Source organism: Bactrocera latifrons, unplaced genomic scaffold (assembly GCF_001853355.1).
Source record: "Bactrocera latifrons isolate USDA-ARS-PBARC rearing strain unplaced genomic scaffold, ASM185335v1 scaffold_542, whole genome shotgun sequence".
NCBI lineage: Eukaryota > Metazoa > Arthropoda > Insecta > Diptera > Tephritidae > Bactrocera > Bactrocera latifrons.
The window spans coordinates 102272-122259 of NW_017537204.1; the positions used below are offsets into that span (position 1 = coordinate 102272).

General features: G+C 36.2%; 3 protein-coding genes across 3 annotated transcripts; 2 read left to right on the top strand and 1 right to left on the bottom strand.

Annotated features, from left to right (window-relative positions):
• Positions 1-8052: 8052 nt before the first annotated feature.
• LOC108974286 (mannose-1-phosphate guanyltransferase alpha-A) lies at positions 8053-10260 on the bottom strand. Its single transcript, XM_018942008.1, has 8 exons — positions 10191-10260; positions 9830-9988; positions 9579-9777; positions 8961-9517; positions 8761-8897; positions 8588-8708; positions 8385-8528; positions 8053-8239 (listed from the first exon to the last, which is right to left on the bottom strand). Exons 2-8 carry the CDS (start codon positions 9867-9869, stop codon positions 8139-8141), a joined length of 1299 nt encoding a protein of 432 aa, XP_018797553.1. The 5' UTR covers positions 9870-9988; positions 10191-10260; the 3' UTR covers positions 8053-8138.
• Positions 10261-10301: 41 nt separating this feature from the next.
• On the top strand, positions 10302-14617 carry LOC108974284 (importin-11). Its single transcript, XM_018942007.1, has 3 exons — positions 10302-10393; positions 10488-12539; positions 13308-14617. Exons 2-3 carry the CDS (start codon positions 10491-10493, stop codon positions 14343-14345), a joined length of 3087 nt encoding a protein of 1028 aa, XP_018797552.1. The 5' UTR covers positions 10302-10393; positions 10488-10490; the 3' UTR covers positions 14346-14617.
• A 270-nt stretch (positions 14618-14887) lies between these two features.
• Positions 14888-17338, top strand: LOC108974287 (protein Cep89 homolog). The gene is made up of 2 exons (XM_018942009.1): positions 14888-15192; positions 15263-17338. The coding sequence occupies exons 1-2, from the start codon at positions 14932-14934 to the stop codon at positions 16571-16573; spliced, it is 1572 nt and encodes a 523-aa protein (XP_018797554.1). The 5' UTR covers positions 14888-14931; the 3' UTR covers positions 16574-17338.
• Positions 17339-19988: the final 2650 nt, after the last annotated feature.

The following is a 19988-nucleotide window of genomic DNA, read 5'->3' on the forward strand; positions in this document are numbered from 1 at the left end:
CCATGTTTCTAAATAGGGATCACATCGCCTCATTAGCACCTAGCAGAATATTGGAATTCATCAATTTGCTGGGGCTAAGTGAGACGCTGTGAGTTAGTAGWKGGCACAATAGACCCTAGGTCGCGGTGCAATCCTCATTCTTTATCTTATCTTATCTTAACAACTTTGATCAAACCACGATAATCATCGATCACGTCAGCAATGCTATAATCACTTTCTGCAATCTTTGACTAACAGCATTGAATCGTGAGAGTATAAAATGCCAAAGTATCTGCATAAATGCTGTTTCAAGTCACTCCAATTGAATTAGTAAACCTTTAGCTTCTTGTCTTGTAATTGCATTTCCTTCCATATTTTCTTCAATAATAATCAAAGTCTCGATTATTTCGACCAAATTTTGAAAGCTGTTCATGTAAGCTTCATAACGAGCTGACCATCCTTTTGCAGATGAAGATTGCAACGCGATTCTTTTTCCAATATGAAATTGTAAAACTTCCCAGCGGTGCGTCGATGCAGTAAAGAGGTTGTAGAAAGTTTGTACAGTATTAAAGAAAGAAGGAGTTTCTGGCGCGCATTCTACTGCCTGAACTCCAACTAAATTCATAGAATGAGCAGCACAAGGAGCATGTTCTACAAGATCATTAATTTCATGAATTCTTATCTAAAAACCTGAATAAATTCCTGATACATTTTTAGCATTATCATATGACTGATTTCAACAGTCGGTGAGATCAAGATCAAAAAACTCGAGAATCGACAATGCAGAAACTAGCAAATCTTCAGCTTTATGTCCAAAATTTTGAATGAACATCAGAAAACGTTCAACAGGCATTTCATCTTTTTGCATGAATCTGATAACAAACGAAAGTTGGTCGACACGAGATATATCATGTGTGGAATCTACAGTAATCGCATAATATTTCGCTGATTTAACTTCTTGAACTATGATAGAAGATACTTTTTCTGATAAAATGTGTATAAATTCTTTAACTTGTACTGCCAGATCCTTTATTGCCAAAATTTCGAATATGCCCTTATAGGAATGGGTGAAAAGAAGCAAGAAATTCAATCAGCAACAAAAAATTTCCATTATTTGGTGACCCAAATTTTTCATCACTTTCTCGGAATGGAAGTCCTCGAGAAGCTAAGGCTTTAGTAGCAGCGACTACTCTTCTTAAAACATTTCTCCAATAGGAAATTTCTGTCTCTGTTTGAATGACTAAGTCATGGTGTATTCTATTCTTAGTATCCGATCTTTGTTTAAGGATTAACATACATTTTTTATGATGTTTGGAGTTCTCATGCTCACTACAACGAACGCCTGCATGCTTCCAGTCATTAAATCCGTTTGTACCATTAAATGAACAGTCTCCGTCAAAAAAAAAATATGCACAGAATACAGACCCATTTTTAACAGAGTAAATGAACCATGGGCGTGGAACTTTCTCACTGTTTATAAGTTTTCTTACAAATAGTGACTTTGACAGCCACCGTGAAGTTCCATCACTGTAACCACATTTTGTACTGGAGAAATTCAAATTTTCATTTTGTTTACACCCATGGGTAGCTACATAATCTCTTGTGGAATCGTTTATAACCCATTCTCCTGGATCATCACTTATCATAATGTTTCCATGCTCATTATCTTCTATATTTATCGCTGTGTCTTGAAATTCTCATCCATGACGGATATTCTGTGGTAACGCGAAATCATGGTACTGTCAGCATTATGACTGGTAGACAGAGTTTGTTTTGAAGTTAAAGTAGATTTATTATTATTCTATTAACCTAATAATACCAATAAATAATAAATATACATTATAAATAGTATATCGACAAATAAGAAATTTTTATACTTGGAAAAATATGGAGCTTTAAAAGATTATCGCGACAAACCTTCATACAATCTCTACTACTATATTTTGATTTTTGTATAACACGTTCTTTTTTCGGGAAAAAATCATCTAGCTTATTAGTTTTACTCAAAACTTCTTGTTCTTTTTTACTTTTGTCCAAAGCGCGCATTCGATACTCAGATCCACTCATTTGTTTGCGTCTATCAGCCATGAATGACATTGTATATTTATGCTCAAAATCAGTGGAATTCTTTGCAGGTTAGATTCATATAGGCGCGGGTAAACATGATTGTCGCCGTGGCGATACAGGCCGATCGCCACCCGTCTATATGTAGCATATATATGTATATATATTAAGTCTTGCGGTATTTTCGCTTGTTGGCGCTGAGAGTGCGTAGTTCTAGTTTTATTCGTCGTATCGGGTCATGCTAYAYCTTTTTGGAAGGCTCATTTCACGCGCTAACACGTGCTTGATTGATTGTCGTTTCTTTTAAGTCGTTCGTGAGATATAGCGTCGCAAACTAAAGAGAAAATACGGCATATTTTACAGTACTACTACGATAAAGGCAAAAATGCCTCTCAAGCCGCCAATAAAATTTGTGCAGTTTATGGAACCGACACAGTGTCCATTTCCACTGCACAACGATGGTTTCAACGTTTTCGTTCTGGTGTAGAGGTGGTCGAAGATGCCCCACGTTCCGGAAGCCCTGTCGTCGAAAATTGCGATAAAATCCGTAAGCCGTAGCATCGGTCAAGAGCTAGGCATGAGTCATCAAAAAACATTTTATGAACAATTGAAAATTCAATAAAAAAAATACCGCAAGACTTTTTTGACAACCTAATATATACATATATGTATACTTTTAAGCGGCTTGCAAAAATCTGTATCGATACATATGTATGCAAGCTCATAAATAAATATCTATATTTACGCTGGTTTGTCGAAGAAGCTGTTACAGCGGCAAGGGAAGCAGTGTCAATTGGCGCTCGTTCGTTTGAGTTTTCGGCACAGTTCAGATTTTCTACCAACGAGCGAACGAAGCGTACATTTTTCTCATTTATTCTCATTTAACACTGAAAATACTCAGTTCTGTTATTTTCCTGTCCCTGACGTTAACTCGTAAAACACGCTCATCCAAAACAGTAAATATCCCAAAATTGAAATATCCCTAAATTTTCGACATCGTCAACATTCTCTATAAATATACGATCTCTGCTATTACCTTTATAAAATAATTTCGATGTTTCACATCTGCCACATCTGACTTTTTTTCTACTTTCCGAATTTTGCCGCCCTAGAAAATTTGCCGCCCTGGGTACTGTCCCCGACTGCCCCTAGTGTAAATGTTTATAATGAATTTTTAACTTTTAATTCACTAACACTTCACTAATTCGTAACTTTTATTCAACATTTAACTTTTGTTCAATTATTTTTGTTCACACAATAACTTATTTATAATAGTCAGCAGTTTCCAAAAGAACAATTTTTTCATTAGTTAGATGACGAAATAAATGTTTGAGTGAGATGTTTATTTTCTGTCTTCTTATTAACTGTCAAGTCCCGTACTCCAGTATAAAATATATTTATATAACCTTTACTATATAACCTTTACTACATACATATATCAATGTTGGTTGCACAGGTCGTAGCCCACAGTTGAATGCCATACATACTAAGTTTAGAATTTTCATACAAAAAAATTTTTTCCTCCCAATATAAACAAGAAATCAAATTTAATACAGAAAAAATAAAATTCAATAAAATTTAATAAATAAAACATAAAAAAATAGAAGAATGTCACATTTGGTTGCAATCTATCAGGCGGGTCGCGAGATATGTGACTTCACCTAAAAGTGTCATTAGAGTATTCTCATACCATCTCGAGAGTAAAATTTAATGTCTCCCTCGTATTTAGTTATTGATTTACTGCGCTCTTAGTAGCTTTAACAGGACTGTTATTAAATTTGATTGTGGTAGTTAAACTTATTAGAGGTCGAGACTACACCCATTTAAAAAAAAATCGCGGTGCCGAATGCTACTGCGATCCCAAATAATAGGTTTATATATTTATTTAGTGCTTAGTTATGATACTTAATATGTTTTCGGTTAAAGGCGACATTATTATACTCTGTAGCAACATGGTACAAGAGTATAAATATACTATTCCCACTAAAAAGTGCAATACACCAAAAAACTATTTTAAATTTGCTTATGCACTTGGAACCTGTGCAACGAGATAATAGTTGTGTTCACTAACGGTTGGTTACCACGCTTAGCTTACACGGCGCATTTTAAATCATTTATATCCCTACTACAGTTTTCAACTCCACTTGGTTGAATTACAGTTGAATTAATTCAAGTTCAGATCAACCAACTCTTTTTTGGTATTATGATTATCAAACAGCTGAAAATTTTTAAATTAAATGAAATGGCTTTTAAATAATGTTTATTGCAGAAGCATAAGATATTTTCGTTTATATGAGGAATCATTTATTTTAAATAAATGAGATGAAGGAACCTTACAAACTATTCAAGGATTTATATTTATTATTGTGGGAGCTGTAATAGGACAGATGGCCTGATAGGTGATATTACCGAGAAGCTCAGTTTTGCATTCAAAGAAAACACAAAATTTGGCAATAGCCAATAACACTGCCTATCTCCATGGCGATTTTAATGGTAAATTCGGCTTATTATTCACCTCGTATGTTGCATCCAATAATGATTATTAGATTTGTTATTCGACGGTAGTCGATCCTTTTTAAAATTTATTCCAGTGACCTCTTGGACGACTCTACGATGAAAAAGTGCAATCCAAGACCATGGCTAGGCAGGATGAGGTAATTTTTTCAGTAGGCCCTCTTGATCATCAAAACCTACGTTCAGCGTTAATCCTGCTTCTACACACTTAATATTGATAACCCCCAGTCCAATGTGTCGAAGCACTCATTCTGTACTTTTAGTGCAGTATATTGGACCTTTAAACCGCCTTGTCACTAGCCAGACTGCTGTCTCTTCCCCATGCAGTCGATTAATAGAAATACAGCCAGTTTTACGTTACTTGAATGACCCGAATTCTATCCCGGCAAGGACTTTTTTTCGGTGATCTAGCCCGGTTACGATCGTTTTAGTTAGTGCTGGCATTGATTCTAACCCACCAAGAATAAATTTTCTGCTGCGTTTACGCAAAAAGGCTCCATCCATCCATCAGGGCTTAAAACACTTAGATGGTCAATCTCACGACAGCTGGTTCTACCCACCGGAATATATTCGGCCAAAGATCGTTTGGATCGGTGAGTATAAAAAAAAAACACATATGTAGGTAGTGGACCACTAGTTCTGTGACCCCATGCTGCCATCGCACTACTCCGACACTATCCACAGCCGATCGCACCGCGCCGCCCATCAGGTGTCTAACAAAGGACCTCTACGGTTCCAAGGAGTTCAAACAATCAGTAGTAACGCGATTGCCCAATTGGAATAAACGTGCTAATGCTAATGCACCTACGTTCATCGAGAGTATGATTCTAAACCAGGATCCTCAGCCTGTCGCCCTTCACTCTTTAAGTACCCGATGTCGGGAAAAACTAAGGAGCAGTCCCACTATTAAAACCTGGGAAACCCGCTAAGAAAGGGGGGTCTTATCTTCCGATAACTCTGTTTTCCTTAGTAGTGAAGCTTTCCTACTCCCGATCTTCACACAACACCTGATTTTAGCAATGCAACTGCATGGCTTCCACAAAATGCACAACACACCACAGCACTTAACATCATAACCACCCATATAGTTCATGGAGTAAATAAAAAGCCAGTATGTGAAAAAACAGTCCTCGAGGCGTTGGCTTTGCCAAAAGCTTTTGACGCAAACAACCAGACGACGCTACTCTGCGAATGGTGAGCACCTTATCGTGGTGCAAGTATTTTATTATAGTCAGAGGATACTCTCTGTGACCAACAACAAAGATATTTAAACCTGGCAAAAGGGTGGTGCAGTGGGGTTGAATTGAACATCAACCTCTCTTAGATAAACATTGTCCCGTCCACGAGACGTAGGTCCCTAGGACAGAGAGATAGAGATGACCAACATGGTTGGCCTCACGCTATAATGGCACTAATGGTGTACAATCGGCTGGCGGGAAAGGCCTGGGACTGCAAATTAAGGATTGTTAGGTGGTTGTACTCGTACATAATGATGGTTGCCTGGGTCTCAAAAGGTTCTCAGGCTTCGGTAGAGCTCCAACTATCAAAGCTGCAACGACTAAATTGTAAACTCACACCACTTCATTTAATGATCGGTTAGGTAGCCAAGCACACACTTCAGCAAATGAGGGTAGAGGCATGTAGCAAAGGCAAGGTAATGTCGTGCCAGAGGATGAAAGAGATAAGTGGCACTATACCATTGGCCCTTCTCTCAAGAATTAACTTCACGAAGAAGTTCAAAGTTGTCCTTGGCAGCAAAGATGAGCGGAACGAGCTGCTGCTGAGAAATAGTACAATCAAATGGTGCACTGACCGTTCGAAAACGTCGGAGCAAATCGGTGCACAGATCGCAGGACCACGCACCAAGCTCTCCATACCTATGGCAAGTTTTCCGAGTGTTTTTCGGGCAGAAGTCTTTGCCATAAGTCGGTGCATAGAGATAAACCTACAACGCAACTATCGCAATGAGCTTATAACCATACTTAGCTATAGTCAAGCGCCGTTAAGAGCAATCTCCTACAAGATCAAATCGCTACTGGTGCTGGTGTGCTGAACGGCTGGGTGCCCGGTCATAAAGGTATTGCCGGTAACGAACTAGCGGGTGAGCCCGTAGCTTCCACTTACATGATAGGACTTGGAACCTTCACTGCAGTGGGTCCCCTTATCATAAAGGATTTCCTCCGCAAGGAAAAAAAAGAAGGCAGGGAAAAGCATTTGCAACAACTGCATGTGAGATTTCAAGTTGCTAATGGGGAGAGTACAATCTCAGCAGGTTTAAATATGCAATTAACCTCCTAGGGATAAGCTCAGGCTACTGGTCGCATTTTACATTGGCCACTGCAAGCTGAATAAGCATTTGCACAACAAGGGCTTATCTTCTTGCGTAAACTAGCGTTTCTGCGACAGGGAGTCTGAAACACCAGACCTGCTAATCGACTGCACAGTGGTCCGTAGACGCAGGATTAAGGCACTTGGATCCATGTTTCCAAATAGGGATTGCATCGTTTCAATAGTACCCAACGGAATATTGGACTTTATCAATATGTTGGAATTTGTGAGTCTTTGAGCTTGACACTCTCCCCCACTGAGTACAGGCCAAGCATTTTCACGAACTGGACGAAAGAGTACCGACCGAACATTACAATCGACTTCGTTAAATTTCTGACAATCAATAATTCAAAGATTTTAGGTGTAATATTCTACAGCCTGTGGTCCTTCACTTCTCATACGATTGCGTTAACTACCAAAGTACAGAGCCGCAACAAAATCCCCAAGCCGCTATCCGGCATCTCATGCAGCAAAGGTACAGAAACGTTCTAGACAACATTGAAGCAGTCATAATTACGCTGCTGCGATATGGTCTCCTCGATGTAGTGAAACGAAGATGAATAATCGAAGATGAATAATCTTCACAGACGTGTCAGAAAAATGCACTCCGAACTATCACTGGGAGTTGCCCGCTTGATTGAAGCGGAATCACCTCCTAAGAACCTCAGGAGGCATTTCCTTGACTACGTCGACGACATTGATTAGTACGCCGACGAGCCTTCGGACGCAACTTACTTCAGACGCACACTGACAGCCCTTTACACTGGACCTATTAACACCTTTACCGACTACCTCTCAATAAAAGACGCACTTCACTTAGTGTGAAACTTCGTTTAAGATACTGCAGCAGATTAAACTCCTACTTAACCAGAATCGACGCCGACGTACCAAATATATGTTAGCATGCAATGAGCATGACAATAACCTTTTTGAATGTCTCATCTAATACTCTTCTTCTGGTCTGGTCTCACCTACTCTCTCTCTAACCAACACCAAATTTACCACTCAGCGGGGACTATTCACAGAGTATCTCCTGCTTGAACTCGGAAATGTTCCGGTCGTTTCAACTATTATTATTAAAGCAATACTTTAGCACTTAGTTTGCAGAAGTATTGTGCAATTCCAAGAAAAAATCGAGAGATACTGCACAAAGTAGAGATACAAAAATTAGACATAGGACCAACTTAAAATTTTAATATATAGAACAAAATGAACTTATTAAAAACCAAAACTTTGAATATTCTAATATTAATTTACAGTATTATTTCATTCTTGAAATTTCTAGACAATTCTTTGTGCGGCAAGACGATGCTGTTCAATAAAATTTTCTCAGACGGCACTTGTACAAAACATCCTAAAAAGAGAAAATTATTAAAAATGATCTATATCTATATATTGGCAATATTAAAGATGAGAAAAAAATTATTTACGTCTCAATAGCTTATTTATTAAATGCACGATTTATTACAAAAAATTTGGAAGAAAATAGTGATTCTTACCCAATATCGTAATTGAAGGATTAAGTTTACCCTCTTTGTTGAATAGCGGTGGATTTTCCATTTTGGCAAATGGCTTATTCGGATCGGGATCAGACGGAGTACCTTCTACTCTTGACCACTGCCCAATTATGGATCCCCTACCCACTTTTAAATTAATATATATGATTAATTGGTATTAATTTGATAATAACTGTTTAACATACCAATTGAATGCAATATCAATGTATGATCCTTTATGACTGCATTTTCAAGTATAATAGATTCTCGAATTCGAACGCCTGGCCCAACAGTAACTCCTGGTCCAATAGAAACATTTGGTCCCAGCTAATTTAACGCAAATTTATTATTAACAATAGAAAAATATGTTTGGACTAACCGTTGCACTGAAATGAACTGTGGCACTTGGATGAATATAAACATCGGGGAAAATTGTACACATCAAATTAGAGTCCTGTTCACTTAGCTTTATTCCAGCGTTAGCCAGTCTTTCTGGATGTGTATTTTTGTAAAGTTCTACAATAAATGTTATTGGAAATTACTAAGCTCTCAACCATTTATTTTAGTGGAAAAATATACCCAAAAAATGGCGATTAGCGTAAATGGCTGAACCAGCCGTTTTTAGTTGGGACCACCAATTCGGTACTGGGATTGCGTAGAGTTTATTGGTACCAGCAAGTGGTGTTAAAACTTCCTGTTCCCATTGTATATGTCCTTGATCTTTGCCATTGGCGCCGTTAATTAAACTATAATTTGTGTACTCCTGACTTTTTGAATAAAATACTTCGGCTAAATGAGCAAATATATCCGTGGAACATACGTACACACCACAATTAATAAAAGTAGAAACATATGAACTTGGCTTTTCGACATAATGCGACACTACACCGCTGTTACGATCAAATACTAGGCATCCATAATGCAGCGATTGCTGTCGCGTCGCCTCAGTGCTCATAATGGTCACGAGAGCCGTATCAGCATGCTGCCTATGGAATGAATATAAATCTTGCAAAGGAAAATCAGCGCACACATCACCATTTAAAATGAAAAATGCACAAGGATTTCCGGATCGAATTTGATCGCGAAAGTGGTACATGCCGCCTGCAGTACCTAACGAGGTAAATTCCTGTAAATATCTAAAAAAGTACGCAATTATTGAATACAAAAACAAATATTTCAAAGTGTTTTCGTTGCTACCTAATATTAATATTATATAAATTTTGCATCTCACTGACAAAATGTTCCATTTGAACTTGGGGATAATACCCAATAATAAGAATTTCTTTCAATTCCGGTAAACGTAGGCAGGCTTCAATATGATGCTGTATAATTGGTCGACCGGCTACTGGAAACAAAGGCTTCGGTGTGTCCAAAGATAGTGGACGAAAGCGAGTACCTAAAATCAAATAAATCGATTATTTTTAGAGACTTTGAAACAAATGACTCACCTTTTTGTGGGCCTCCAACAAGGATCACAGCTTTCAACATTGCAAAACTCTTCGTAGCAGATGCACTTCTTATCAATAAAACAGCTACGTGTTGTCCGCTCGCTTATTGCTATTCTAGGGCTACCATTTCATCCGAAATGTTTTATCAGCGCGAAATAGCTGAATTTTGTTTACATGTGATAAAACCGAGAAGAAATAAATTTGTACATATGTATATTTACTCTATATCAAAGTGTACGCTGGGATTATACAATACGAGACTTGTTAATAAAAGAAATAACTACGTTGATTGTAAATGTATTTCTAAACTTTTCAATATTTGTCATGAAACGCAGCTAATAACTTTTTGAATTGAACGTACCCAACAATTGAATTGGCAGCTGGTGTCAAATAGTCACCAACATATGTAATTTTAAGCTTTTTGCATATAAATTTTGGTGTCAAAATCCATCAACATCGATATAAGAATTAAAACAAATACAATTGTGGAAAACTAAATCGATTTTGTAAGCAACCCGGAGCAACTAGAAAGAAGCGTTTCAAAAGCGTTAATGAAGTATTTTTGTATGTATTGTAGTATTTTTTTTTTTTTTTTACAAATTGGAAGAATCTTTCGGTTGTCTACTTATGCTTTACATATTAAAAATTCAATTCACAGGGGATGAACTTAGAGCTGGCTTCTCCCGAGTTGATGGTGTGCGAAACATTACGTGCCGCCACCGACCCTAATCATGAGGTTGTTCTTAAGGCTGAAGCTCAGTTGGCAGAATGGGAAACGCAGCCAGGATTTTTTTCTACCTTGGCACATTTTGCCATGCATGGTGGCAATGATATCGAGCAACATCAATTTCATATTGACTTGAATGTGCGATGGATGGCTGCAGTTTATTTAAAGAACGGCATAAATAAGTATTGGAGGCGAAATGCTCGAAATGAACTGCCTAATGAAGAAAAACAACAAATACGTCAGGTATTATTGAAAAACTTTAGTACGGAACCAGTACCACAAGTGGCTTTACAAATTGCCGTGCTTATTGCTCGCATAGCCCGAATTGATTGCCCTCGTGACTGGCCAGAGTTAATACCTCAGCTACTTAAACAGTTACAAATGTGTGCACAAAGTGATGGCGATGCTGGAGAACAACAGCGAGTCTTACTTGTTCTTCATCATGTGATAAAAGCACTGGCATCTCGACGCATGATGGCAGAAAAACGAGTTTTTGAAGAACTAGCGGGGAATTTATTCGTATACATGCAAGAATTATGGGATGCTTTTACAACACTTTTCTTTCATCAACTCAAAACGGCATCTATAAATGTAATATCAACTTTAGAACGTGCACTTTTAACGACGCGAATTTTACGAAAACTTACAATATATGGTTTTCCGAAGCCCTTTAAGGTAGAATGTTGCATGCACTTTCTAGAACAGCTATTTACGCGACTTAAGCAATGCTTAGATTGTCGTTATGAATTACAACATCTTGGAGCTGAAGAACAATTAATAAGACTAATTGAAAAGTTTATATTGAAACAAATGAAGACGTTAACTGAATTTCAAGATATGCACTCCAGTTCATTTGCACGTTTTGTTTCTATTGCACTAGAGTTTAGCTTTGAACATGTCTTCCATGAAGGTGCTCGTCTAATATTTACTGACAATGTCATAAACTTCAGCAACTTTGCAATTCATTGCATCAATCTTATGAAACGGATAATGATGTGTAGTGCAAATTCAGTATCTACTGGTGAACATCTAGCAGCTGAACAGGACGCAGCTATACATATAGCATTATCAGATTTTTTTACAAACGAGCGTTTATGTTATATTTCAGATAAAGTTATAACTCATTATTTCTTGTTAACGCAAAATGAGCTAGATCAATGGTTGGAAGATCCAGAGGGCTTCGCTCAAGATGATGGCGGAGAGAGCTGGAAGTATGCTCTTCGTCCATGCATTGAATCATTTTTTCTAACATGTTTCAGTCAATACCAGTCTCAAATGACGTCTGAGGTTGTAAAGTATATACGAAAAGCTCAGCAAATCGAATTAACCCCCGCATCTGATCTTAAAGATATGCTTCAGAAAGATGCCATATATAATGCTGCAGGATTAGCATCATTTCACTTTTTCAATGACATTGACTTTGACTCTTGGTTTAGTAATCAACTATTGGGGGAGTTGCGGATTGAAAGCGATAATTTTCGAATTCTTCGCAGAAGAATTATATGGTTAGTAGCGGAATGGGCGGCCGTTAAATTTTCACGAAACTTACGTCCTTTGGCTTACGAAGCATGCCTACATTTACTTCGTCCAACTGAAGATATGTCTATACGACTTGCAGCTTCCCGTACACTTTCTACCTTAATTGGAGACTTTGAATTTGCACCCGAGCATTTCCTACCTTATTTAGAACCTTGTTTTAATGCACTTTTTGTACTCCTGGGAGAAGCTAGAGAATGTGACACGAAAATGAATGTGTTGACAATAATGTCGTGTATTGTAGAAAAAATGAGTGACAACATTGAACTCCAGGCTGACAATCTAATATCGTATTTGCCACTTTTGTGGAAGGAAAGCGAGGACTTCAATATGTTAAGATGTGCTATCATATGCACATTACAGCAACTAGTAAAAGCATTGCGTGATATACCGGAATCTATGAAGCCATTCCTCTACAACGTTATACAGCTTAGCACTGATCTTCAGGTAATACTTAAAATTATCAAATTCAATTAACTTCAGTTGTATTCTGTATATCAAAATTAATGCTAAACACTGATATTTTTGTAAGAGTAATTTGAGAAAAAATGCGATTTTAACATAATATAGCGATATAGGTAATGAGTAATTATTCCTATTTCTTTCATTAAATGGTCTTTGTGTTGCTTAATGAAAACTCAATCCTCATTGTTTAAAATACACAACACATGAAATGGATATTTATAAAATGGAATATTTTATGAATAACGTCGATGGAACTAGCTAAAAAATTTCATTTACAAGAAATTGCAGTTCTTCTAAGTATTATATGGACTTAAAGCAGAAATTAATTGACTGATAAAAGTACAAATACCATCGATATTTCCATATTCGGAATAAACTTTTTTTTTTATTTATTTTTTTTTTTATTTTTTTTTTTTTTTATTTTTTTTTTTTTTTAATTTTATTTTTTTTTTTTTTGAATTTAGAACATACATAGTGATATAATGTTTTTATATTCGAACACATAAGTGATTTGGTTAATTATCACAGTATTCCCATTAAATATCGAGTTCTTCCACGAATTTATTCAATTTAGAGAATTTTTTTATGCCGCTCCAATTTTTACTAAAGATTAGTTTTAGAAATTCACTTGCTATTTAATTAAGTTAATTAACTTCTTTGGAAGAGACTTTTTTGTTAAAAGTCGATATATTTTTAATGATTAATATATTTGATATGTAATTTGCAATTCCCTTTCCTTGTTTTTTTTAGGAGCTGTCATACATATACCTCATGGAGGAAGGTTTGGCGCTTTGGGTGGCCGTTGTAGAGAATTCGACAGTTATGTCTACAGAACTGCTAGATTTATGCAAAAACCTTCTGCCTATCATTGAAATGTCGTCGGAAAATTTGCGAATAGTTTTGATCCTCATTCAAGCATACATACTCTTGGATGCACATTTATTTCTTGAACGCTATGGAAAGGAATTTGTCCAGTTTTGTGCTCGAATGTTCGATGATTTGCGGCCAGAAGGCATTACATTGATGCTTAAAGTGTTCGAAACTTGTTTAAAGTCAGATGCAAATTATGGATTGGAATTGGTACGACCCGCCTTGCCTTATATTTTTAAGCAAGTGTACCTGGACAAAGAATTTCCTATTCTGATGTCAATGTATTTGATGATGGTTGCAAGAGTATTGCTTATTAATCAATCTGTTTTCACTGCAGTTTTGCAGGAATTACAGTTGCCTAATGCTTTAGAGACTATACTTGACGTGTGGATACGTAAGATGCCGTTGGTAACGGAAGTAGAAAAACGAAAGCTTTTTGCGCTATCCTTCGCATCGATCTTTACTAATAATTTAATATTACTAGAGCGGTTTCCAGCAATTATGCAAAATATTGGAGACACACTTATGGATGTGATGCGCGAAGAAGATAACGAAGTTGACAATATCAACTGTTCTGATATCGTTGTAAATACACCGCCCCGTCCAACTGGCGAGAAGGAAATCAAATTCTGCGACTCTTTAGTTTTTCTCGATGAACATGACTTGGATACAAGCAATTATTGTATAATGGACGATTTCGACTATAAGACTTATCATTATGATCGCTGTAGACAGCTATCTCTTAAAGATCCAGTACATAAAATTGTACTCACAGAATATTTGGAATGGCAATTAAATACACTGCGAATGCAAATGGGGGAAGAAGCTTACAAACAACTCATGCAATCTGTGTATTCTGGTGTATTGGAGAAGATCGGAAAATTTATAAAACTAAATTTAAATTTTCAACCTAACTAGCTGAAAATATGATATATTTTATGCAATAATACACGCATACATATGTACGAATAGCCTTTAACCCAAAGCGAAACGAAGCGAGTCACTAATTTTCTACTTCAATTATAAGATATGACAGTATGAGCTTTTTCTACCTCTACTGCCATTTACGTATCCTTAAAGTAAAATAAAATAATTTAACTTGAACAAACTTTTGGTTATTTTTACAATAAAATATTTTTATAGTTTAACTAAAGTTCGTAAACATGAACAAAAAAGCGATATAATTTAAATTTTTTTGTTTTATTTACCAAGGAAGGAATAAATAAAAGTTTAATTAAACGCAAAACGGCTCTGATGTTATTATTGAAGACCTACATATATTTTGTCTCAATGAAAGTTAATAAATGACATGCATCTACCCCCAAAAATGCTACATACATATGTATGTATGTAAGTATGAATACATACATATATTTCTAGTATTCACCATGGAGATGTATAATGATTGTTTTGTATACTACTTTGTTCTTGCAATTATTACAGTAGAAATGAAATGCCAGTCAGTGAAGTCAATTTAATGTACTAGAAAAATCTTTTAATAAATATGAATTCGGTACGAAACGAAATTCAACGCAAACATTTAATCGTTACGGATCTGGATCTCTCTGACTGCCAGCAAATGCAAGAAATAAAAAGCTGTCATGATTCAAATCACAAAGTTCACAAAAAACATTACTCGGAAAAACAGGTGCACACCTTTTCGGGCAACTTTAATCGCCGTTCTCGATCTGCTGAAAATTGTTCTGAGGAACATGAACCCAGTATTAAACAAAGTATCCGCATTAACAGTTACTTCAATGAAGTGGTAAAATCTAATAACACAACTGTTCAATATTTTCAAATAAAGTGGAATGAGTTTTCTATTTTCGTTACAGTTGCAATCCAAAGACAAACAAATGGAAAAATTGTTGCAACGTTTAGCCACCTTACATAAATTTAATGAACAATTTGACGTACAAAACAAAGAGCTTCGTTCGCACATACATACCCTGGAGGATCGTATAGAGAGCTTGCAGTTCGAAGTTGCAAATTGTAGTCATTGTCAGGAACTAATGCAACAACGAGATAAATGTTTGACTGAAAATCAGACATTAGCGTCTGATGTATCAATGATGAAGACTCTTGTATATCGCCTTAATGTACAAATTGAAAATTATCAAGATCGTTTGCGCCTTTCTAAAGATGTTACAAATAACACAAGTTCGGATGATGTTGTTCCACATTCGTCTTCTAAATCAACGTGGGAAGAGAGTGATGTACAAACACATTCACTTGCGCCGTTGCTACATTCGTATGATGAAATGATTCGGGATAAAGAACACTTAATACAACAATATAAACAGGAATTTGAACATTTCACAGGGGAACTGAAAAAGGCACTAGAAGAAAATAATAGTCTATTGCTACAAAACGAAAGCTTTCGTCGAGAGGTTAGTTCTTGGCGGGAAGAACGTACCCGATTGCAGGCACAAATCGATGTCTGCCGCGCAAAAGTTGAAGCTCAAACAAGAAAATCAGACTTGGCCAAAGAAAAACTAATGGAAGTAATGCATTGTTATGAGCAAAAAATTCAATCCCTGGTTTTAGATCTGGAACATTTACAAGCGGCTTATACACGCTGCAAGAACGAGCTATTGGCGCTCAAAAGTCTCAAGCCGAATGCCACTGATGGCATGGAGCACGATTTACAAGAGTGTAAAGCACTTTTAGAACAGTTGAAAGAGCAGTACAAGGACGAGAAACATATGCTCGTGAAATCTATTGAAGAACTTCAATCGCAACATGTGGAAGATAATAGGAAAATTTCTGAAATGAGAATAAAAAATGAAGCGTTAGAGAAGAGACTGGAAGAACAGCGCACTTCAATAGAAGAGTTTCAAAATAGTGTAGTTTCTTTTCAGCGAACTACCGAAAAAATCAAGCGCTCTAGAGATCGGTTGAAGGCACGGTTGCGAATTGCTTTGCAATGGAATCATAAAATGGAGGAAGGACAAGTAAATATACAAAGTACATGGGATGCTCTAAAACGTCTTGAAACCATTGTGAAGCATAAAGAGTCACAAGTACGTGGCCTGCATGCCCGTCATCTGCAAGAGATCGAAAAAATGCAAAAGAAACTATTTCAAAAAGAGGAGACTATACGAACTATACTTAAAGGAAAACTTTTAATCGGCGAAAATCGGTAGATAATAGATGATAGATAGTTATTGCAAGCGAATAGATATATAGACATCGACAAATTTACTCAAACGATATTTAAAAATTTTATTCAAGATAATTAAGCTTATAATAAAATTTTCACTACATAAATATATTACGTATGTGCAAAAGATATACAAGTAATGAATGTTTGCTCAATGAAAACGAAGAGACTGAATACGAGGCAGTCAGAGGCTAGTGTAATTTTAAGGTTTATACTCTCGTAACATGCTGCAACAAAGGTATATTAGTTTTGTACAAATAACTATTGTTATACACTATATACATACATAATTGATTAAATATTCAAATACCCAAGTGGCTTTATCTAATGCAACGAATTTCGATCATCTGTTAAACGTTTTGCACATCATCTGCACACATACTATACATTAAATATATCTTCGATAGAATTATGGCGGATACATCACCTTGTGTCTTATTGTGGAGCTTAAACGTACAGACGGACAGACCGACAGTCACTCGGACTTCAACTCGTTTCGCCATCCTGTTCATTTATATATAACTCGATATCTCTCTGGAATAGTTTTATATGATACAAACAACAAGGTGAACAAAACTGTTATATCGTGTAGCAACATTTCTTAAGAGTATAAAAATAACTCCCATCAGTATATGTATTCTGATGGAATGAAGCCTTAATACCTTTCACATCACAGCTGCATTTCCCCTAGCAACTTATATATGTATATGTATACTAACATAAAAACTAAATCTGAAACCGTAACCGGTTTACAACCAATGGAAAAGGTTTTGCTAAATCTTTCTAATCATGAAAAAAGATCTTTTATGTACATAGATATTTAACTCCATTTGAATCGATCAGTTTGCATAGCAGCTACATATGTATATGATTGATCTGATAAATAATTATATTGTCTAATAAAAAAAGTTGTCCATACAAGAACTGAATTTTGAATGATCAGTTTGAATGACCGCATTTTCCTAGGCGGCCCGATGTCGACAGTTGAAACAAGAGCACTAAGTTTACTAAGACACTAGTTTACTTGAGAAACAATTTAATTATAAGGGGGAATTTAGTTAGTTTTTATTTATGTATTCTCTTCAACGAGTCATCGACTATCTCTCGTGCCGTAAAGACGTCTTTTGTTTTTCGCTTACGCAGTGCTTTTCTTAATTTCATCTACTACTTAATTCGTTTTTCACCGCTCGCGAGTGCTTTATTTCTTTCATTATTCGTGTTTACATTGCTCTCTAGCATTCTAACATCAAAAACATAAACTTTTACCCGTGTATGATGGCTCCGAGGCCATCAAATATCAGGCAGAATCGCTTCTCTATACTTGACACGGGACCTAAAAGAAAAAAACGCAAACCTCCAATAACTGTTTAATTAGAAGATTCCTATTTCTTCCCGAAAATAAAGCAGACGACCCAAAACTTATTGTGATTGAAGCTACTGATCTCTCCAGACCTATTACATCCTACTCATGTTTCGCAATATACCATGCCATTAAACAAATTAGCAGTGAAGTGCATAACATATCCACTCTTCGTGATGGAAAACTATTGCTTCTGGTAAAGAATAACAAAATAGCCGAAAAATTTCTAAGGGTAAAACAATTGGTAGGTTTCTGTCCTATATTAGCCACGCTACACGCATCACTGAACCAAGTGAAAGGTACCGTATACGCTCCTTTTCTCAACAATGTTGCAGAGGAGGAAATCATTAAAGAATTATCCTCCCAAGGAGGATATACTTCAAATTTAAAAAATATATCGATGGGAAATTATTACCATCCGGAGTGGTCTTGCTTACTTTTAATCTTTATAATTTACCCAATAAAATCGATATCGCCTGGTGCAAAGTATGAGTTCGCCAATATATACCCCTCCCCATGCGATGCAAATCTTGTCAGTTTCTTGGGCATACAAAAAATAAATGCCATTGCATCCACTACAAACACAAGCAAAACCAGTAAAAGCTATAGCGCAGTCACACCAAACAATAGAATCAACTCCAACAACACAACAATTTACGAAAACAACATTAATGCCAATAAAAAAAACTTAAACAAAACACAAACCCATATTGACAATTTAAACCTTTTCCACATATCCACCACTCCTAGCAAACAAGCCAACATACCAGATTCCCTGAAAGTAGAATCTGATACAGCAATAAAAAGAAATAGTAACATTCCATCAACTATCATCACCAACAAACAAAATAACTCTTCCAACTCTCCAGTCTTGGAAATCTCATATCCAATCACAGATCAAAACGAAATAGAAACAAGCTATAATATAAATTCACCTCTTCACCAGACTCTTTCTCTCAATTATCATATTATCAACCTCTCCCAACTCTTTCTCAAGTTCTCGCTACCCAAGAACAAAACACATCTGAAAACGAAATGGTAGAATAACGAAACACTCATATACGACTATTCACATAAATACATATTCTCACGTTCTGCTATCCGCTCATTTTTATCAATGGTATTAAAAATCATCCAATGRAACATGAATGGATATTGGAACAATTACCACGAGCTGCAATTACTTATCAAAGAAAAGAWCCCAGATGTGATATGTATTCAGGAAACKCACATTTCAATAACAAATATCCAAAAAACATACTTTCCCAAACAATACACTGGTTACTTTTGTAATTTAAACAACATATGTACTAAAAAACAAGGAGTTGGTATACCACTTAAAAGACATATACTTCATGAAATTTTTAATATTACTGCAACATTGTCTACCATATCAATAAAATTAAAACTTAGCCATCCAATTTGTGTTGTTAATACTTACATTCCCCCTCAGCAAATTTTTAACGAATCCGACCTAAGGTGTATATATTATCAGCTTACCAAACCTTTTCTATGGGTTGGCGACTTCAATCCTTGGAACCCACTTTGGGGCTCTCCCAAATCAAATCCAACGGGCTTGATAATTGAAAACCTTATAACCAACCACCAATTGTCATTACTCAATAATGGCGCTCCCACCCACTTTTCAACTCATTCAACGTTCACCAATGTAGACCTCTCCTTTTCTTTTCCCGAACTGTCTCCGAGAATCGAATGGAGTGTTTTTTCCGAACTTAAAGGTAGTGACCACTTCCCAATTTCAATCAATATTGCTACTGTCCTACATCCTACAAAATGCACTCACCTCCCCCGATTTGAGACAAACTTATCTAAGTGGGACAAATTTCAAGCAGAAATATTAAATAGTATGAAATATTCCCCGACAGGCAATATAAACCAAGAAACCTCTTTTATTACAAAAACTATACGCTCAGCAGCTAACAAATCAATTTCCCAAAGTATAAGAAACATTTCCAAAGCCTCCCCCATTTGGTGGAATAAAGAGCTTCAAGATCTTCGCACCCAAAAAATTTAATGC